This window comes from Diplotaxodon limnothrissa, linkage group LG2 (genome assembly GCF_057381915.1).
Source record: "Diplotaxodon limnothrissa isolate DT_005_m linkage group LG2, D_limnothrissa_male_GT1.1, whole genome shotgun sequence".
NCBI lineage: Eukaryota > Metazoa > Chordata > Actinopteri > Cichliformes > Cichlidae > Diplotaxodon > Diplotaxodon limnothrissa.
In genome coordinates this window covers 35177641-35201114 of record NC_140597.1, presented here as the reverse complement: position 1 = coordinate 35201114, position 23474 = coordinate 35177641, and the positions used below count along the sequence as shown (strand labels likewise).

The window sequence follows — 23474 nt, the reverse complement described above, 5'->3', positions numbered from 1 at the left end:
ATACAGCACAGTATATTGTCTTGTGTTTTGGGGAAATTGGCTGAAAGTAAAAGATACTGTTTGGGGAAAGTGGGAATCGCACAGTTGGAGGTGGAAAAAGATGGCGGGAGAGTGAGATGGATCTGGAAAAGATCAGACAGAAAAAGGACTGAAGGAAATAGAGAGGCATAAAGCAAGAGAGATATCACTCTGTCAAAAACTGGCTGTTATGCACCCCTCTCTTCTCTTCCTGCCTCCCGTCTCCCAATTTCTGTTCCCTCGGTGGCCAATTACCGCTAATTAAAATCCTCACTGCAGCTCTCCCGGACTCCCCCTCTTCTTCTCCTCTCAGACCTCCATCTTCTTGCTTCAAATGTTGCCCTGTCTGTTTCTCTTTCTTTGAAGATGCGGTGCTTCTCCCCCGTCGTGATCAACAACTTAAACACCTTGTTTCCCTGCGCTCTTCTCATCGTCTTTCTCACCTTTATACCTTTTCACCCTTCCTCTTTCCCCCCTTTTTCCTCACTCCTAAATTTGGTTCTTCTTTTCGTCCTCCCTCCGCCTTTGCTTTCTCCTCCACATCTCACCTCCCCCTCCACTGTTCCTATCATCATCAGCAGTAAGGTTTCTTTAGTAGTGCCAAGAGACTTGACAAGGCTCTGGGCTAAAGACTGTAGCAGCCTGACTGTGATACCTTGCTACTTGATGAGTGGTTTTTTTCTCCTCTCTTTTTTGCTTTTCCTGATAAGGTTGTCGACATCTTTGCTTCTTCCTGCCTCAGTGTCAGCAGTGCGATCCTTATAGGTGTTAAAAAGCTCCGTCAAAACTGCTGCTGATGAGGAGGAACGCGATGATGATGATCACAGCAGCAGCCGCCTTGGTGTTAATTCATTCAGTTAATTCATTCGCCTTGAAGGAGAATAAGGGAAGGGAAAAAAATAAGGCTCCAGTGTTGCTTGGCTCGGGGAAGGGAAGTTGGATAGTGGGAGTGAAAAGAGTAAAGAACATCTTTGCTGCTGCACTTTGATGAAGAGAATTATGTCCGCTCTTTTAAGCATCTGCATCTTGTTCCCCCTTTTCCATACACTCTCGTCCTCCTGTTTAGAATAACCGCCCCTCTGTCTTTTTCAGGGAAAGGTGGAAAGAGACAGGGAGAACCATAGGGCCTTTTACAAGACCTGAGCCTTCCTATTGTGCCAAAAACCCAGGCCTGGATTTAAGAGCTGTGTCTGCTTGGCTGAGCACAAACTGAGGCCGGGCACACAAAAGACCCGCTAGCCTTTTTCCTGCCTCCTGCTTTAAAGGCAGATAAAGAAAGGCGAGGGACAGATGGAGGTATGAGAAGAGGGAGTGAAAGGGGAGGGGAGGTAAAAAGATGGACGAATGGGTGGCTGTTAAGTATGAAAAGCAGAAGCAGCGACTCGTGGCCTCCCAGGTAAGAATGGTGTGAGGCCACAGGAGGAGAGAAGGGGAGGGGATAGAGACAAAGCCAAAAAAAGAGGAGGGTGATGGCAATAAGCAGGAAAAAAGCTGGAACGGTAGACAAAAAGAAAAGCGGGTGTCACCGGATGGCACTCAGTCAAGTTCTCTTAAGGCTTATGCCAGTGTAACGCCCACTTATGAGAGAGAGTAGGCACACACACACACACAGTCTCCCGCTGCATCTTTGCAGGCTGAATTTGCAAGGCGCATGCAAAATTTATTTAGCTTTTCTTCTCCCGTGTTACTCCCCGCTTCCCATCCTACCTGTCTGTGCCGTTTCATTTCATTATGTTGTTCTGTCACTTTATTATTGTTTTAGCAAAAAGATTCCACGGTGTGACAGCGCCTTTATAAAATAAGTAAAGCGGTATGTTTCATAAAAGCGCCTCGGTGCCATCTGCGGGGAGGGGAAAAGGCTCTTGTATTATAATTAGGTCAGACAGAATTATGTTTTTACATTTTGATGAAAGTAGCTTCTTAGCATCGTATTCTAATTGATCTGATAAGCGCTACAGTATTCTCGGGCGGAAAATGAGATAAAACCGCAGGAACATTGGCGCTTTGCAACAAGAGGAGCCTGCTGAAACCATCTCCGACTTTGGAGACGGTTTCAGATGCAGCACTGATTAAATATTGTTCTCTTAAAGACAGCATTTGTATTTCAAACCAGTTGCATTCATAAAGAAGTGTTTTCTTTTTTTTTATCCACTGACCACTGTGGTTACTGGCTCCTTAACAAATAAAGATTTTACAGTGAAACTATGTTAATCATCAATGCCTGGCTCAAGGCCAACAATAAAAACAAATATTTCAGATTTTTGTTTGTGTTATTCACGTCACAGTAGATGCATATAAAAATTGACATTTTGTGATTTCTAATTAGGAAAACTTCCACTTTCTGAGCTTCCGGCTGCATCGTGGGTGCTCATGAATGAATGGAGCCCTATGGAGCTGTAGCCCAAAACATGATGAAAAAAAATGTGTCCTTTAATTACCTAAACCAAAGCGGTTATGTATTAACTAGGGTTTGTATGTGTGTCATTCTGTCTGTGAACACAGTAGCTTAAAATGTTTGAAATGAATTCTCATAAAACTTTGAAAAGTCTAAAGTTGGCATCGTATTGTGTAAAGACACCTAACGAAGCAAACACACAATACGTCACTGGAATGCGTAGCCACAGGGTAATGACAGCCATTAATTCACATTGCATGCCTAACATTCATCTGCAGGCAGTGTTAAATTTCTTCTTTACATATCATAAACTAACGTGTTACACGCTCAGCGTGTGTGCATGTTCTTGTAATGACAGTTTAGAGAAATTTAACCACTAGCAAGATGATAAAATGCGGCTGTTACATCCATTTTTTCGCACTGTATGCAGACGCTACAGCGACGGCTGATGTTGGGTAGACGGGAAAAATGTTTGTGCAGAATCAGCAAGTGTCTCCCTCATTAATCAACAGAGCCAAACTAAAAAAAACACAAAAAAGCAAAACTTATCTGATGAGGTGGGAGTAATTTGATTGCATCTACTCATTATTCTGAATAAAATCTAGTCTTTACTGTTACTGTAGCAACTGTGCATAATTACTTTCAGAATATATCTGAGCATACAGTAAATCACAGCTCATGATTATGTTTTGACTGTAACTTGGATCTAAACCGAGGTGGCTGTATGATTGTTTTTTTTTTATTCTGTGATCTGGAAAAAAGTTGGGGATGGATTCACATCAAAAAAATTTTTATCACAGGTGGGAACTGGACCAACTACCAGTGAATGTATACTTCTGTAATAAATCAGTGTTTCAGGTACATTCTAACCACAGATCTTTCTGAAGCAACCTAAGGTGTGACCTGGCGTGCTCCTCTCTAGAAATGTAAGCAACCGTTGCTATTGATGCAGCCTGCACAGATATAAATGTTGACCCTGGTGTAGGATCTTCATATATTCACTGCAGAAGTATAAATTAAGTGTTAGAAGTAATTAACTTTTGAAGTCAGTCTGGATAATTATTCTGATGAAGGAAGGATTCTCTACTATTTTGAGGGTAAATTGGACGTTTTTCATCATATATCAGTCTGGAGAAAGGAAAATTCGGAGACATCTTGATGTTCTCAAAAAATATATACTTGTGGATCCAGGAACTCCATACGTGGAGGATGTGGGGGGGATTTTTTTTAGCCTTGGCAAAGGAATGCTGTCTCAGACTGCTCTTCTTATTGTTGCTAACATGCATGTTATGCTCAGTTCACTGAAGAAAATAACTGTTTATTTAGTAGTGCAGTTCAATAATACAGATCATTTCACTGTTGCACAAAAGTATGCGAGCACTGCTGTTGTTCTGGAGCTGTTTTTTATATTTTATCTCTATCAAAGCACAGCACATACACTAAAAGGCAATCAGTGGATCTTTTTCAGGCAGCTTGAAGTTTTTGCTACCATCTTTTCTAGCAGCTACGAAGACAAGCTTGACATATTTGTTAACACCTCCTATGCTCGAGTGACGTGTGTTGATATACAACACTCATGGCGCCAGTATGTATAACAGGTGAGGGGTTTCAGTGTGTAGGAAACCTAATTACACAGCTTTATCAGCAAGTGCAGCTGGAGAGGAAGAAACTGCATCCCAAAGAGTTTAAGATGGACAACCTGGAAACCTGGAAGCGCAAAAGTGACGTGTGAAGGATGAGTTGGCAAAGATGAGGCACAACGTGTGGCCAAGAAATGGCACAGGGACCTCAAATTGGCCATTAAATCCTCAAGGGACAAATAGGATTAAGTAATTGGATAAAGTCACATGAAAAATAAGGTTTTCACAGTCCTGAGAAAACCTACGTAGAACTTCTAATTCAGTAGCTTATAAATGCCTCCTGCAGTAACTTAAGAAAATCGTTTTTTTATCAGTCTTTTGCATCATGAAGTAATTTTTTTCCATTCTTCTTTACAAGGTTGTTTCCTTTCATTGAGGTTTGCAGCTGTGCCATGTGTCATTGTCCCACTGCATGAACCAGTTTCAGATGAGATTTAGCTGTTAACAAATAGCCTTCTGTGACTGCAAAACAAGCCCAAATATACAGAGTTTAGCTTTTGCCAAAGGTAGTGCTATGCATTATGTCCAGAGATCTCCACCTTGGTCTTGTCTGTCCAGAGGACATCGTTCCAGAGGTCCTGAGAAGTCGTCTTCTTCTTAAGATGCAGCTTTGCAAACCCAAGCTGTGCTGCCATGCACATTTTAGAGAGAAGAGGTTTTATCCTGACATCCCTTCCAAACAAACCAAACTTGTTCAGTCTCTCTCTGATTGTACTGTCATTGAGTTTAACATTGAACATACTAACTGAAGTTTGGAGAGTCTGAGATGTAGCTTTTGATTTTATTTGCTCTTTGTTGCATCATCTAAACTTGAATTTGCTGAGATGTCCACTGCTTGGAAGATTGACCACTGTCTTGTTTTCCACTAGTGAAAAATTGTTCTCACTGTAGAATGATGGACACCCTTTTCAGATTGCTGCTTGCCAAAAACTGCCAAAACCTCTGCTTTTATGGAGATGGTTACACCTGCTGATGATCAGTTAATCAAGTGCATTTGATTAACAGTAGCTGGCTGCTGCTTAACCGTAAAGATGTACTCAGTGTTTCATGTGATTGTATAAGTGGTAGACACTCCCGTCCACAGCTAGTTCCCAGGTGACTGTTGACGTGTCATGTTAATGTTTGTTTTGAATGGATACAATGTTTTATTTTCCACATTCTTTTGCATGTTTCAGACGTGCCCGTTTTTAAATTAACAGACAGAGGATTCAAAATCCCTCATCTGTTAGCGAAACTAAATGCACTCACAGAAGGCGATTGTGTATGGTTCTGAATGTTAAATACACGCACACCACTCTCTTACTGTCAGTCACACACACTTTCAGAAGACATATCCAATTTGTCTTTTTAACACTGCTCCTCACACGCGCACTCACATACGCTCCAAAACGCACTATCCACCACACTCTTTCCTTCAAACATAAATCCCTCGCACATCCTAACATGCTTCGCTAGCTTTCCATCTCCACACCACCACCACCTCCTCCTCTCTCCCTACCATCTCCTCCACTCTGTGTTTCAGAGTAATGTGAGCCAGCAGCCGTAACACTGGGGTGGGGAGTGTGGGGATGTTGATGTATGGTGGAACTAAAGCAACCCTGCCGATCGATAATGTAAACAGGAGCGAAGAGAGGCGGTAAATAAGGCCAACTCCTGACAGAACTGTCTACCTCAGGTGACGGAGAGAGTGAGCCGAAGGAGGGGAGAGAGCGAGAGATTGGGAGCAGGGAAGAGGTTGTGAAGGGGAATATCTAATACAGGGACATGGGGACAGACAACGATGTAGGGCTAAAGAGGATAATGGAGGGATGAGGAAAGGGTGGAACAAATGGGGCAAGAAAAGCGAGGCATGGGAGGGATGAAGGGACTGAAAAATATGAAAGAAAAGAGGTGGAGAAAGACAGGAGCTGATGGAGGCACGGAGGAGCAAGCAGAGGTTGAGTGGATGAGGTAATGGCAAAAGAGGGAGGGAGGACAAAAGAGGAAAGTGAAGCAGAAAGATGGAAGTGAGGAAGAATGGATGGAAGCGAAAATGGGGAAAGGAGGGGGGAGACGAGTGGAGGAGACGACGGCTTCAGCAATGAGGATAAACGGCCACAGCAATTATAGATTACAATTCAATTTTAGGAAAAAACAGTGGCGGCATCTGCTTGCAAGTTTGTGGTAGCAGTGACATTTAACTGATGACATGCAGATGGATGACCAGCAAGTGACCTACTGTTGAACCAAATCGGGACGACACGTACAGTACGACAAAAACACACACACATGCACACACACACAGGGCCGATTTGTGATCCTAGTCACCGCTGGAGGCTCCGTTGATGCATTGGCGTGGCTGAACAATTCTTTGAGAATACCACGCACTCGCCGCGTGCCGCTACGGGACTAGTGGGTAAACACACGCTCACGACAACGTCAACAATCGCACAGCCCGTGCACAAACACGCGTGGCGATCAAATGTGTGCCTGACTGTTTTATTATGTTTGCATTGCACTCCATTGTGTTTGTCGTTTTATTTCCGGTCGTGCGTGTTTAGTAATTAAACAACAGTGTCTGTGAGCGTTTCATTTTAACAACTTTGCACTTTCTGATCAGTCTCTGCTGGGATTTAAAGAATTATCTGCAGCTTTCTCAAACACTATAAATTGCCCACCAAGTGATGATTCACAGTGGTGATTCATCATATAGCCAATTCTTGGGAGCTCTTGAAATTGCAGTTTTAATGACGTGCCATTTCTCACATCCGTGCATAAAATTATTATTTATTTATTTATTTGATATTATATTTTGCACTATCCTACTGTATATTACTGTATACTTGTATTCTATTGAACATATTGTATATCTTATTCCTCTGCTCCTCTCTCTTGCTGCATTGAGCATGTCCCAACAGCTCAATGCAGGGTATTTAAGATACAGCAGTTAGTTACATAACATTTTTATGCAATCGTAATGTTTTAAACAGTGCACAACAACAGTGGCTTAAGTTATATTTTATTAAAAGTTAGAGTCGGATTTCGTTATTTCTCCAGGCAGGTGCTTGAATTCCTGAATACAAACACTGTCCCCATTAAATTTTTTTCTTTACCTGGAAATAGAAAAGGCCATGAAGAGCACTGAAAGTAATCAATAAAGTAATTCTAAAATTAATTCTAATCTATATTGGGAGCCAGTGAAAAGAGGCTAAAGCGGGGCTGATGGAGCAGTGTCTGTGATGAGCTCAGAATTCAGATGAATTTTTACATCAGGCTTTTACTGAGAAAAAACAGAGATAAGGCTTGTAGAAAGCCTGATAAACAACAAGTAAAGCTGATTATTGACTTTCAGCCAAGTGATAATGTGATGATTTGATCTCATCTTATTATTCTTCCTGTTTGTGCTGTTTGAACTAATAATTTTATGGAGGCTGTGATTAACAACTGTTGTATTTTTAGAGCTTAAGCGGGAAAATTGGGGGTTTTTTTGGTTTTTTTTGAAAACTGACAAGTCAGAACTGTTTTGATAATTGTTTTATTATTTAATTCAATTATTAGGTATCACAAATTCCGTGTTTTAGCCCCTGAGCCTCTGTTTGAATGTTTTCTGCTTTTCTTGGCTTTTTGGGTTTAAAAATAAATATCATCTTGGGCCCGGGGAAATTAAAAGAGACATTTTTGATTATTTTATTTTTCTGATCTAATGACTCAAATCATGGATAGCAAATAGGGTGACACATTAATGCAGTGCTTAACCGCACACTGTTTTTAGAATCGGTTGGATTATTTGTGATTTTCCACGCCTGTGTTGTATCATCATGCTTGTCAATTTAGCTGACGCTTTGCCACGACATCAGTGTTTATTGTGTTTACAGCTTAATAAGCTGACTCCTGGCCACTTTATTAGGTATACTTTGCTTCTACTGAGTTTGAACTGCCTTAATTCTTAATGGCACAGATTCAACAAGGTGCTGGAAACATTCCTGGGACATTTTGGTTCACATTGATGTGAAAACATCACACAGTTGTTACAGATTTGTCTGCCGTTCCACCGCAAAGGTGGTCTATCGGATGGAGATGTGATAACTGTAAAGGTCATTTGAGTACAGTGAACTCATTGTCATGTCTAAAAACTGGTCTAGGATTTGTTTGAGAGTTTGAGATGGTTTGATGTTTATGGCATGGTGTGTATCCAGCTGGAAGCAACTGTCCATAGATGGGCTGGGACTTATATGGTGTCTTTCTACTCAGTTGAGCACTCAAAGCACTTTCTGCTCCTCTCTAACTCTCAAATTCTGCCACAGAAATTTAAGTTCATCACACCAGACAATATTTGTCCAGTCTGTTATTGTCCAATTTTGGCGACCCTGCCTGAGTTGTGGCCACAGTTTTCTGTTCTTAGTTGAGAGGAGTGGCACCGGATGTGGTCTTCTGCAGCTGTGGCCTATCTGCTTTGACGTGTTGTGCATTTCAGAGATGCTCTTCTGCATACCTTTGTTGTAACAAGTGGATATTTGAGTTACTTTTACCTTCCTATCAACCCAAAGCAGTCAGGCCATTCTCATCTGACCTCTGACATCACAAGCTATTTTCACAGAGAGAACTGCCGCCCAGTGGATATTTTCTCTTTGTCGCACCAACCTCAGTAAACACTAGAGATGGTTAAGTGAGAAAATCCCAGCAGTAGTTTCTAAAATACTCAGACCAGCATGTCTGTCACAGTCAGAGTGACCCGAATCACCTTTCTTCCTCATCCTGATGAACAGTTTAAACTTGAGCCTAAATGCATTGAGTTGGTGTCGTGTGATTGGCTGATTCAGTAGATAATGCACTAACAAATAGTCGAACAGGTGCATCTAACAAAGTAGCCAGTGAGTATACAGTACAGCATGTGATCACAATAATGTGACTGTTCTAATATTAATATGTATTTTTATATTAACCGCTGACTGTTAATTAACTTTAATCAGTATCAGTGTCTAAGTCGAGCCCTTTGTCCTTCTCCTGGGAGTCTTTTTTTAAACTTTGAGATGTCGTTCAGTTCAGTATATTGATGACTGCTTTGCTTTGTCATGCCTCACTGCAAGTGACACTTCTTTTTAAGAGGCTGACTCGCTTTCAAATAATCTGTGGATTACCAAAGTTAAATGTGTGATTTTTGCCTGGGTTTTCTATCGATAGGCTGGTGAAGACATAATGTAGAAGAAGTATAGCAGAGTCCACAGAGCATATTGTTGTTGCTGGCTGATATTGTGGTACTTAACAGCTAATGGGCCTGCAGCCGGTGCTTATTGAAAATACTGCAAACAGTGACTGGCGGGGGATTAACTCTGGAATGAGCTTCAGCATCGTCTCTGAGCTGAGATTTGGAGCAAATGTGGACTGAGAGGAAAGATGGGCGGGAGATGTGCAATCATCAGGGTTATCAAGTTTAATCCTCCCTTTGCAGATTACAGATGTTTGTATGAATTAGCCCCACGCCACCTCTTGAAGGATCATTGCTGCCGAGAAGCTGCGGTAATGATTTGTCACTCGCACAAACACACAAAACATTAACACTCGAGCTCTTGCTCTTAAACAAAAGCCTAATGTTGCATTAATGCACCCTAAAAACCCAATGAGCCGTAGCTCGAGCTGTTAGTGTCCAGAAGCCAACATTAAAGTGTTTCTGTTGCTGGTGTATTTAATAACCACCTTAAATTTCAAGCAATATGTTGGAAGTGATGCACAGTGGTGACTGTAAGTTTGACAGCTGTTCAAATAAAATAATTAAATGATTTAAAGAAATGAAATGTTACACTTAAGAGAAGAGAAACGTATCCATTTATAAAAATGATGCAGTATAACATATCTGCAACAGGGAAAAAGTATGGCAACCTTTCCTGTGACCTCTTAGTGCAACAATAACTCCAATCAGACATTTCTGGTTACTGCTGATCAGCCCTGCACACTGGTTTGGAGAAATTAAGGGCAATTGTTTGATATAAACAGCTTCATCTATGAGATGTTTCCTCACTTGAAGTGATCACTCCACACCATTTCTGTTGAGTGAAGATGAGGGCTTGAACTCTGCCAATCCAAAAGTTTATCGTTGTTCTTCTCTAAGCTTTCTTTGATTAAAAATAAGGGCTGTCATCTTGGTGCACAACTCTCTTTGTTTTGAGGTTGAAGGCACAGAAAGATGTCCTGATGTTGTTCTCTAAGATTGGTTTGTGTAATTCAGAATTGTTCTTATCATTGATGTTGGCCTGAAACTGGTCAAACCAATGAGATGAACTTACTGGGTCCAGTTCTTATGCTGGAGAGGAGCATTTTCATTTCTTTTTTTAAACATAATACTATTTTAATTCTCTGCCCCACCCTGAGCCTGGTTCTGCCGGAGGATCCTTCCTGTTAGAAGGGAGTTTTTCTTTCCCACTGTCACCAAATTATCATCTTAAAGAAAGAAAGAACACTTTAAAGAAATCATTAAAAGACAAAAATTACCATTAACATGTATAAACATTTCGGACCACAACTGTACATCCATCTTTTATACTATCTGTGATTCACACACCTGTCTTGGTTGTTTTAGTGGACCACAAAATGGTTTTGTAATGGTTTCCAACCTGAGGAGCATCAATAACTCTTTTTCCAAAATCCCCAAAACTCTAATTTTTCATGTCACCTTCAAATTTACTGCTAAACTTGTGGGCAAAAGTACTTGATCCTCTAACAAATTTGTAATATTGGCAAATTTTCCTCAGTAAATAAATCACTGAGTATGTCATGCTTTCTCTCAGTTGTTTAGTTGGGTTTTCTTTAATTCTGTTTTTAGAACCTTTGTCTTTTGGTTTATAAAGTAATTTAGAGAAACATAAAAGCTTGACAAACTTTGAAGTAGCACTATAGCTTTATCCTCTGATAATCTATGCAATAGGAGAATATTGGTTTATAATAGCCATGGTAATACATAAACAGGCTTTGATTGGAGCACTTATTATTCCTTCTGTGTGGGTTCATGCACTCAGACTAAGTGATTTCTCAGGGACTGCACTCTGCTTCATTAGTGAGCAGTTTGTTGAAGGACTGTCACGTTACTCAGACAACTCTCTTTCATTCTAGATCTGTGGAGTCCACTGCAAGCAGGACTCCCATATCAGGCTGTGGTACAGACTTTCATCCACACGCTTCTGGTCTTCGGGGCACACGGAGGCATCACAGCGTTCAGTTTTTCATAAGTTGCCATAGCAGTAAAGCTCTTCGTCTTCAGCTTAATGATTGCAGGAGGAGTGTAGTCTGCTGAAACAGTTGCACAGTTCACATGGGCACGAAAAGGCACATGTTTGAAATGTTGCCTTTCAGGTACAAAAAAAAAGAAGACACAAAGCAAATCAAAACACTGACAAAACCTTCACATACAACAGTGAACATATTCACACTGCTTGCCTAGAATTGAAAATCAATCTTGGTATAATCAATACTTCATCAAATAAAGCCTGGTTAATATAAAAGGGGCTCAATTAGCATTTTAGCCTCTTTTAGCTCATTGTTTTGGCTTTGTGGGTTACAGCTTTGCTGTTATGCCCCACTTTGACCATTTATATAGAGCCATTTTCAGCTAACACTAAAGGCTGTTGAAAAAGCATGCTGTACTATATCTGTCGTGCTTTAAACATTGGAGTTGAGCTCTTTAACATAGGGAGTACTTAGTAGCTAAAGAACCACATATTTCCCCCAGGAAATGATAAAGACCTTAACAGAGCTAAAAGAAAAGCGGATACTCAGTAAACAAATCAAGTGAATGTTAATGTTGTGCTTTATCTTCAGGCTTTGTAAAGAGGTAACTTTTTTCTAACACATGAAACTTCTGAAATTATTTAAATACAAACTCAGATGAACAACAACATGTGGAATATTAGTGTAAGCAAAATGAGTAGGCAGTGTGTGTTAAACCAAGTATATCTCATAATTCAGTAGCTTGTAGAAACACCTATAGCATCAATAATTTAAACTTATCATAACTACATCAGTTGTAGCAATTTTAACCCCCTCTTCTACTAGTTGTTTCAGCTCATTGAGGTTTGCAGCCATTTTTTTATATATTGTCTAACCTTGGGATGAAATTGTTGGACGTCCACTCCTGGGAAGATTGACAGCTATCTAGAATTTGTTCCACCTGTAAATAACGGTTTTGTAGAATGATGGACTTCAGTTTGTTTTTTGTTTTTAATGGCCTTTAACCCTTCCCAGATTGATGGGGAGTAATGATTGCCTCTCCAAAAATCATTCCGATGTCTTTCCTTTTTGGCATTGTTGTAATGCATATCTTACTGTTCCAGACAAGCAGACTGCCAAAACATCTGCTTTTATGGAGGTGCTCACACTTGATGATCATAATCATGTGCATTTGATTATCAGGAGCTGGTTGTTTCTTAATCTCTTCATTTCATATTTTCCCCATTTTCCTGTATGATAAATGACTGTCATTGTAGCTCATCTGAGATTATATTTACCTAATTTTAAGAACTGCTGAGGGCCAGAAGATGTTCTGATAACAGGTGATATTTTATTTTTATATTTTATTATATTTTAGGTGCCATTTTTATACCTTGTTGCTCTTCCTCCAAATGAAGAACAGTTAATGCAGCTGTGTCAAATTAAAACTTAAGGGGTAAATAATTAAATAAAATGACATGTAAATGCATGTTGATATCTGATAATGGAAATATAAAATTTCATTTTTTTTAAATTAATGTAATTATGAAATATATTTGTTATGGTTTATTTAAACTGTAGATTATTAGCTGGCTCTATTGTAGGGTCATTATAAAGCGCCTTGACCTTACTGTTAGTGTTAAATTCAACTGTATTAAAATTCAGGGTTTTTTATTCCTTATATAGCTTTTTAAGTTCCATTTTAGTTACTTTTACTTCCAAAAAATATATAGATTTTACATTTTCTGTATTTAGTCATGTGATTTCTACATGTTTAGTTTTTTTACATGATATAAAATAATAATAAGCACAGGCGCACAGATGTTCACAAACTTCACTGCACTAGCTTTTGTAGGCTTAAGTCCCTTAATGCTCTTCAGATATGTGAAAATAAAAATTATTTTCTTTGTTTCTTGAAAATAACAACCCTTTTTTTTTAAACCTTTACATAACATTTTTTTTAAAAGGAAAAACACGGTAATAGAACAAAATTACAAGTAGTACGACTTGCACAGGAAGTCTCGGTCATAATTCGGTATGTTGAAAATGCTGAACCAAAAAAGTTTCTTGTTTGTTCTTTGATTTCAGTCAGTGGATCAAAACTCCCACTTTCTGACCTGTATGATGAAGTACAAAGATGCTGTATATACTTCAAGGCCTGAAATCTGACAAGTTTGTGCCATGCTGCTTCTAATCTGGCCTGCACCCAGCTAATCAGTCACTCTGCCTGATATCACACATTTCAGTTCATGCATTTGCACTGAGAAGCATTAAAATGAGTGACAAAAGGGTGTTTTTACATCACACCCCATTTAATATACCTTCAGGCTTCAGAATGTTTCCCTCTTAAAAAAAGTGGTATGAGATTCAAATCAGCTTGCGCCTCTTTCCCTGCAGTTTCCTTCTTTCTGGAAGGCTGAGCTCCGTTCCTCTGCCTGCGAATAATGAACAGATCCTGCATGACTAACCAATCCTTCACTGATGTTGGTTAGCTGTCGATGGATACAGCTACAACCATTTCTAACCACAAATAATTCTGTAGAGGGCATCGGGGAAATGGGTAGAAGCGCACATTTCATTCTTCTGTTATGAATTTCTGCTTCTGAAAAAAGATCAAGAGATCATATTTCAAAAAGTCACAAACACTGTGTTAAATCGTTCTGCCTAATGGCCTCCAATCCTCAGAGGGTCCGATTAAAGAGGTTCTGCAGGGCTTCCTCTGTGCTCTGCAATCTGTGGCTTGTTTTGTGTGAGTGACTGAAGCAGCATTAAGGTCCATATTAAGTCGCTTAATTATTAGACTCATTTTGTTTTGAATCGTGAAAAGAAAAGTCCAGCACGCAGGAGTGAGTTGATTTTTGTTTTTGTTCTCGTTTGTGAAGTTTTGTTCAAGTTTTCAGTGCCTGATGAATGAATCTAGAAATAAATCATAGAAACGGCCTCTGTCTATAATTAATTAATAATTATAAAATATAATTGATCTTGTTACGGTTTTCTTTTCATTGGAGTGAGAGGACTAGCCAAGTCTTCCAATTCTACACGCTTTTTATTCTCCCTTTTTGACAAATGTGAACAAATCCAGGCTCAAGAAACCATTCAGGTTCTATATTTGGATTCTCTGAGGCAACTATAGGTGTGCCACTGGCTCTTGTGACAAATATCTAATATTCGTAAAGCACACAACTGCACAAAACATCATGAATAAATTGTTAGTTTTCCGTATTAATACTTCCTATGACCTCATTTCCACCAGAAATCTCCTAAAGACATGTCTGTGTTAAATTCTGGTTCTTTTGGATTCTTTCAGGCCAAGAAAGACACGGCTCAAAAGTGGTCCTTTTACTTTAAAAATGATCTTTATTTTACATATCTGGATATGGAGACCTGAACACAAAACACACTACCCCAGGTCTGAAGCACAAACGGAAGCCTAGTTATTTATATACTTGCTCTCTACGTCACACCACACTTTAAGTTTCGATCAAACAGCCTAGTTGGTTTCACTTTCTACTGCAATTACCATGCTTCTGCAAAGGCGTGCAGTTTCCTGTCAGCCTGCAACCTAATTTTACACTGAAGTCTGGGCCTCTCATAAAACACACTAGTCAGCATTCAGATTATATATTTTATTTCCTAATATCTGTCAAAAGGAACCACAATCCATTTGCACAATTACCGAATGATGAGAGTGACACGCATCAAAGGTCCTGCCTCGGAGTGAAGTGGAGAATGGATCCCGCAAACCACAACCAGTGCCATCAATCCAACACCTGAAGAAAACATAAATGAAAAAGCCACTTTCATTGGCAGTACTGTGTAAACTGCAAGTCTTACAGTTGTGTTTTTACAGTACTCTATGCAGTCCTGTAAAAAAACACTAAGTAATGGTTTTCTGTCTTCAGCTGGACTGGGTCTATTTCACATGTCAGATGACAAAAATTCACTTTCCATGGATATGAATTCAGGAGTGTCTTGAAATTTCGGCTTGCCCTTTGGCGTGCTTTGAGTGCAATAAGTTACTCACTGAATCAATGGTAAAATTAGACTGTTTAAGTGCACTTTTTTTTGTTTTGTATTGATTTATACCTCTGTCAAGTCTAAAGCTTTACATCTTCTTTCTTTTCTTGTCTCTTAACCACAAAACCTGGAGAGAATTTTTAATGATTTTGGGTTTGTCTAAAGCTAAACAATTAGGAGTGAGCGTGGCTGTGTGATACCGCTAATCTTGTTTTTAATGCCAAGTAACACCCAAGCTGATATCCCCATTGCCAGTAAATGTTTAAAAAGTTTTAAAAAAATATATAGACTAAACCCATTTAATTTTAAATCATCTTGTTAGTGTAGGTGCTCTTTACCCTGGGCTGGCAGACAGACTGAACCTCAGTACACGGCATAATAAAACTAACTTATATTTGCTGTACCTCAGTACACTGATTCAGTAAAAGGACTAGGTGTTACAATCCCTGATAATGCATTGCTTTAAATGGAGAAAATCTTGAGGGATGGCTGTTATGAGGAAAGGCAGCCCAGAAACGTTACCACCGCCACGCATCGTTGTGTGCCTCAACTTTTGGTCTTTTACCCAAGCTTATCTGCCATTTTTTCCTTCCTTGGTTAGGTTTAGGGATTAGAGCTCTGATGTAGATTATCATATTAAAATTTGGGACACATCGTCAGTATTTGACCTTGGATTCATCGGGTGTTTCGGACATTATCACAGGACACCCTCATCCAGGGAGGACCTGCCAGGGTTGATCAGGCACCGGAGTGTCACTGGTTTATGTTAAATTGTTATTTCTCTTCTTCTTTCTTCAGTTTAGTTTTCTACTGTTTATTTTCGTCTATCTATTCACTGCAACTGAGAAGTAATACTTACCTCTTTAACATTTATGGAGCGTCCAAATCTGCACTAACTACTGTAAAAGATCAGAGGAGAAAACACAGGCTTGGTTTTTAATTATATTGTATTATAATGAAAGAAATGCATGATAAAATAAGTAAATAATGCCCTAATGAATATATATACAGTACTATACAAAATTATTAGGCACCCTTCACTTCTTTTATATTTTGCTTGGAAAACTAAATATAGTGATTTCTCGAAATATTTGCAACACACTTAAAACACATATCCATGAAAAGACAGAAAGTAAAGGTAATAACATTTTTATGAATTTGAAAGTCAATATTTGGTACAAGCACCTTTACTCTGGAGAGGACAATCAATTCAATTCAGTTCTTTAAAAAAAAAAAAAATTACCCTACATCATATATTGAAAATAAATTGACCCTGATTCGCAACACATAAAATGCAACCAAATAAAACAATCTTGTAATATCCCCCAATATTGCTATAGGGTTGAAATTTTTAAATTAAAGGGTTAATAATGACGGGAACATTAACTCATAAAACTGTAGCCTGGATAGACACAGGTTGCTTTGCTGTAGTCAGTGATAATTGTTGCTTTTTATCAGCCCTCTCTGTGTTTTTCCACACACTCTGTGCGGGCATGAGACCAGACTACTGTACATCATGAACAATATGTAATCACCCCTCACCCTCCACTGACCCCAGCACCCACCTCCGCCCCCACAGGCTGGTCCCACTGGATGAGTTAGAGGGCTGAATTTCTTCCCCAGCACACAACTAAATACACATTTATGTCCAATTACTGAGTTTAGATATGGATTTTTTTTTTTTTAATTAGAATTGATTCTAAGACAGGAATCTCGGGATTTGGAAACGTCAATATTTCAGTATCAATCCACCCAGCACAGCCAGATTGCAAATAGACAAGCAGACCTTTATATTATATCACATTGTTAATGAGGGCATGTGACAAATAACTTGTCCTAGATGGATGTAAAAAATAAATAATAATAATAAAAAAACAGGGCCCCTTTTAATGAACAGTGAACATGTTTGAGGCTGTGATTGAGCTGTCTGGTGTGAGTGAAATCTGCAGATCAGTCCACACTTTATTCAAGACTCAAGTGTCAAAACTGATCTGAGGTGGAAAAAATCAGAGATTATTTCACCTCATGGGAGCCTGTTAAGAAAAAAAAAGGTGTCTCGTGTCTAGATGGAAGAAAAAAGCCTTGTATTGTTGAGATTCTTTTCAGTTTGTGTGTGTTCTCGTGGCGGTGGTCCAGCCAGGTCTTATGACACCGCTGGGATTCAAGCTGAGCAACATGCTGAGCCTCATCAGAATGTGTGGTGGTGTCGGCGTGGGCGTGTAGAGGCCGGTTAAACCGCAGCTCACCGACAGCAGTCTCTGTTCCTCACTTGGTTTCTGTTTACTAGTATTCCTGTTTTCTCTGCCTCTCCTGTCTTTCCTCAACCTTCACGTCAGTACGCTTCAGTTTATTTAGCCTTTATTTAATCAAATACACAAATTTAAATATTTTTTCTGAGACCATAGAGTAAAACTGCAGCAATTAACTTGACAGAGACAGTATCAATTAGTCGAGCTACGGCTACATGACTGAAAAGCATGAAAAAATATTTCACACAAAACAAATTGGAAACAGTGAAAGATGGTGTTGCTGTGGACTCGCTGAGAGGACAATGTAAAAAAAGTGCTGTGTACCGTTTTCGGTTTGGTAAATAATGGTAGTACTAAAAACTGTTTTCATACAGAATCAGAATCAGAAACTTTATTGTCATTGTCATGAGAACAACGAAATTAAGAATGGTCCCCGATCATTGCATCATCCCTAGCAATATCAAAATATAAATAAAACAATAAAATTCAATAAATAAAATAGATAGAATACTTAAAATACTAATAAGATATAACAGTAAAACATTCACATACATTCCCACACACATGCTTCAGACCGTGCATAGATTAACACAAGAGTGGCGTGATGGACATTTTTTTGTAGTATTCAGATGTGTTATTGCAGTTGGATAACAGCTGTGTTTGAGTCTATTAGTCCTTGCTCTGATTGCCCTGTACCGTCTGCCTGAGGGCAACAGTTCGAACAGGGAGTGGCCAGGATGTGAGGTGTCTTTTATGATGTTTTGGGCCTTTTTAAAACAGTGGGCGTTGTGTAGAACTTCCAGTGTGGGGAGAGGGCAGCCAGTGATCTTTTGGGCGGTGTTAATGATCCCTTGGAGTGCTTTCCTCTGAGCCCCTGTGCAGCTAGTGTACCAGATGCATATGCAGTAAGTTAGAACACTCTCAATGGTGGCTCTGTAGAAGGACACCAGCAGTCTCTGTGTGATGTTATTCCTCCTGAGAATTCTCAGGACCATAGGCTGTGACAAACACCCAGAAAAAATGATTTGCTTGGGGCATCAAAACCAGTGACAGCAGTAGATTCAAAGCTTTCCAGCTCTGTAGTTAAAATCAAATGTTAAACCCTCTGGAAATTTAGATTGAAATAGTAAAAATGCATTTGTGATCTCACAGTTCAGAGCCTCATTAATCATCACAGAAATCAAAGTGAGGGGAAAAAAGTCCAGAAATATTGAGAAAACCTAGTTTAAAATCGGCTTATTTTACTGATTTAAAGTGCCTACATATCATAGCAACACTGGATCACCTTAAATAGACACTCACCAGCCACTTTGTTGGGTACTCAGATTCAACTGCTTGTTAATGCAAATATCTTATCAGCCATCATTGCGTGGCAGCAACTCGGTGCATTTAGACGTGTAGACACGGTGAAAACAACCTGCTGAAGATCAGAAACAGGGAGCAAGGTGATTGAAGCTGGTCTGAATATTTTAGAAAAAGTTGATCTGCTGGGATTTTCCCACACAACCATCTCTACAGGGAGTGCAGAATTATTAGGCAAGTTGTATTTTTGAGGGATAATTTTATTATTGAACAACAACCATGTTCTCAATGAACTCAAAAAACTCATTAATATCAAAGCTGAATGTTTTTGGAAGTAGTTTGTAGTTTGTTTTTAGTTTTAGCTATTTTAGGGGGATATCTGTGTGTGCAGGTGACTATTACTGTGCATAATTATTAGACAACTTAACAAAAAATATATATATACCCCTTTCAATTATTTATTTTTACCAGTGAAACCAATATAACATCTCCACATTCACAAATATACATTTCTGACATTCAAAAACAAAACAAAAACAAATCAGCGACCAATATAGCCACCTTTCTTTGCAAGGACACTCAAAAGCCTGCCATCCATGGATTCTGTCAGTGTTTTGATCTGTTCACCATCAACATTGCGTGCAGCAGCAACCACAGCCTCCCAGACACTGTTCAGAGAGGTGTACTGTTTTCCCTCCTTGTAAATCTCACATTTGATGATGGACCACAGGTTCTCAATGGGGTTCAGATCAGGTGAACAAGGTGGCCATGTCATTAGTTTTTCTTCTTTTATACCCTTTCTTGCCAGCCACGCTGTGGAGTACTTGGACGCGTGTGATGGAGCATTGTCCTGCATGAAAATCATGTTTTTCTTGAAGGATGCAGACTTCTTCCTGTACCACTGCTTGAAGAAGGTGTCTTCCAGAAACTGGCAGTAGGACTGGGAGTTGAGCTTGACTCCATCCTCAACCCGAAAAGGCCCCACAAGCTCATCTTTGATGATACCAGCCCAAACCAGTACTCCACCTCCACCTTGCTGGCGTCTGAGTCGGACAGGAGCTCTCTGCCCTTTACCAATCCAGCCACGGGCCCATCCATCTGGCCCATCAAGACTCACTCTCATTTCATCAGTCCATAAAACCTTAGAAAAATCAGTCTTGAGATATTTCTTGGCCCAGTCTTGACGTTTCAGCTTGTGTGTCTTGTTCAGTGGTGGTCGTCTTTCAGCCTTTCTTACCTTGGCCATGTCTCTGAGTATTGCACACCTTGTGCTTTTGGGCACTCCAGTGATGTTGCAGCTCTGAAATATGGCCAAACTGGTGGCAAGTGGCATCTTGGCAGCTGCACGCTTGACTTTTCTCAGTTCATGGGCAGTTATTTTGCGCTTTGGTTTTTCCACACGCTTCTTGCGATCTTGTTGACTATTTTGAATGAAACGCTTGATTGTTCGATGATCGCGCTTCAGAAGCTTTGCAATTTTGAGACTGCTGTATCCCTCTGCAAGATATCTCACTATTTTTGACTTTTCTGAGCCTGTCAAGTCCTCCTTTTGACCCATTTTGCCAAAGGAAAGGAAGTTGCCTAATAATTATGCACACCTGATATAGGGTGTTGATGTCATTAGACCACACCCCTTCTCATTACAGAGATGCACATCACCTAATATGCTTAATTGGTAGTAGGCTTTCGAGCCTATACAGCTTGGCGTAAGACAACATGCATGAAGAGGATGATGTGGACAAAATACTCATTTGCCTAATAATTCTGCACTCCCTGTAGTGTTCAAAGGGAAGGGTTTGAATAGAGAAAATATCCAGTGAGCTGCAGTTACTTTGGTGAAAAAGCCTTATTGATACTAGAGGTCAGAGGAGAATGCATTCTCAAATAACCACTAGTTGCAACCAAGGTTTGCAGAAGAGCATCTCTGAATGCTAAAAGCATCGTAACTTGAAGCAGATGGGCTACAGCAGCAGAAGACCACACCGAGTGCCACTCCTGTCAGCTGAGAACAAAAAACTGAGGCTACAATTCAGGCTCACCAAAATTAGACAACAAAAGATTGGAATAACCTTATTTGTCATGAGGTTTATTGATTTCTGCATCAGCAGGTGGACGGTAGGGTTAGAATTTGGCTAAAACAACGTGAAAGCCTGCCCGAGTACTGCTGCTGATCATGCCGATCCCTTTATGACTGCAATGCACAATCTTCTGATAGTTCAAAAAGTTCAAATCATCTCAAGCTGGTTTCTTGAACGTGACAGTGATTTCACTGCACTGATATGCCCTCCACAGTCACCAGATATGAATCCAGCAGAGCACCTTTGGGATATGTTGGAACAGAAGATTCACATAATTCATGTCAGTTGAGTTTCTAGCACCTCGTTGAATTCATACCACAAAGAATTATGGCAGGTCTGAAGAAAAAACTTGGTACCAGCAAGGTGCAACTTACAAAGAAACCAGGAAGTGCAATTTATTAATGGCATGTTTACATTCTGCCTCATTTCCAACTTCATGTTCGGGACTCAGGAGGAGGGGAAAGAAGGCGCAGCTGCAATACAGATAACCTTGCATAATGTATACTTTCCTGGGTAAAACTATTTAATTGGTCTTTGGTTAAATGAGTATGCCAAGAGTGGGAGTTTTTTCTTTTTTTTAACGATCGTCCACAAAACATGAATTCCCTGCTGATTTTCTATGTAGAAAATAGAAATAAAAATAAAAGACTTGGGTCAAGTAGAGGTAAAAAATGTAAACAAAAGGCCGACATGTTGTCAAACTTTAATGGCTAATGTGCCATCAGAGACAGCACAATCAATAACAGTGGGGCAAGGAAAGAAAAAAGAAGTGTACAGTTTGGTGACAAAAAATATATCCGTATAAAATGTTTTATGCTTTTTTGCTATCAGCTCAAATGCAACTTGACACTGATTTTTAGTTGATGTATTTTAAATGTGTGTTAAAGCAAATTTTGATGACTATCGTGTACAGACGAGCTGGATTATATAGACGGAAGGCATCTGAGTTTACACTTGCTTGAAGTGCGATCAGTGCACTGTGTGAGCTGACAGAGAAGGTGGTTTTTTGAAAGCTTAATACATCCAGCCGGTTGCCTGATTTATTTATTTTTGAAGTTATGATGAATAAAACGGTGATATTGGGAAACTCTGCCACGTAGAAACTCTGTTTGAAATGTGAAAAAGTAGACTTTGTTTTGTTTTTCATTGTGCTCATTACTTAAGAAAACCATCCTGCAATGTTAAAATGAAGGTCATCTTGTGTTTTCTGTTTTCCTAACTGAAAGAAAGAGACTCCTCAGTAGAAGAGTACAGCCACAGACATGTTGCTCTATAGTTACAAGCTTTTGGATTTGCTTAGAGCACTTAAATAGAAGCTGTTTGGAGTCCAGAAGCAATGGCTAAAATACAAGAGGTGTTCCATTTAGCTGCGTCAATTAGACTTATGGTGTTACTGCCATGTTCCTGTACATGAACACAAAGAAACATTCAATATTCATTTGGAGCACGGCTAACCTGCATCACCTGGAAGGCTGGTAATCTTCTTCAAGCCCTCGAAGCCCACTCATCGCTTCATGTAGGATGTTCACGGTTTATTTTATCCGGAAATAAAATGGATGGCAATTTCCAAAATTGCACCTCTATGCTAAACAGAATATCAAACCACAAATGTATCCACTGTTGGCCTCTTGGTGTGCACCAGCAGTTCTGGTCATCCACTCTTCTGATGATGGGCACGTTTTATCATACTATCAACATGGATAGATCTAAAGATTATAGTGTTGGTGCTAGTTGGCACAGAAAGTGCACTACTTTTCAGCTGATCAGGAACACTGTTTACAGTAAGCATCATTTTTCAGGCTTTTGTCAGGGGATATAAAACATGTTTTATAAGGACTTTAATGTTAACAGTAGAGTTTATTAATAATATTTAAAATAGTTCCCTGATAAAAACTATAAATTTTAACTGTATTTTATTTGCAGTTGTCCTGTTACCTTTATTTCACAGTAGCTTCATACCTTTGACACTGTGTAAAGAATTCTTTCTTCCCATCTCTGCAGATGTGATTCACACAGTGGGGCCGATTGCACAAGGCGGAGTTGGAGAGGAGGAGAAGAACGCGCTAAGATCGTGCTACAGAAACAGCCTCGAGACGGCGACCGAAAATGGTGCTCGTTCTGTGGTGAGAATGAATTTGAGACAGCAATTTGAACTGATGCTGAAAACGGGGTAACGCAGGAGGATTGAGAGGTCAGGTTAAAAGTAAAAGAAGGTAAAGAAAAAGAAATACTGAAGACTGTGGCACACGAATAAAGAAGAAATCAAAAGAAGCGAATACAAAAGAAGCATTGGTAGGAAGAAAAAAAGGACGGGTGAAGCAGTCATGACTGTATGACAGGGTGCTATAGTTAAAAAAGAAACCCAAGCCAGAAAAAATGATCGCATTGGATTTTTCAAAGAATACAGTGTTCAAACTGAGATGGATGGAGGAAGGGGAAAAGAGGTAGGAGTGTGAGTTGTAAGAAGGTAGCATTAAACACACCAGGCAGGAGGTTTCACAGAGAACGAAGTGTTAAAGCCAAAGAAAAGCACCAAAGCAACATGAAAACAAAGTCAGAGGTGCAATTGAAGAAAACAGGAGCATGGAAGCAGTGTGAA

General features: G+C 39.6%; 1 protein-coding gene across 3 annotated transcripts in view; it reads left to right on the top strand.

Annotated features, from left to right (window-relative positions):
• The window catches only part of macrod1 (mono-ADP ribosylhydrolase 1), a 153112-nt gene that overhangs the window by 104978 nt on the left and 24660 nt on the right, over positions 1 to 23474 (top strand). For all 3 annotated transcript variants that reach the window (XM_085363014.1, XM_085363006.1, XM_085362998.1), the window contains one exon: positions 22877 to 22998. In XM_085363014.1, the coding sequence (XP_085219140.1) occupies positions 22877 to 22998 (122 nt within the window). The remainder of the gene's footprint in view (positions 1 to 22876; positions 22999 to 23474) is intronic.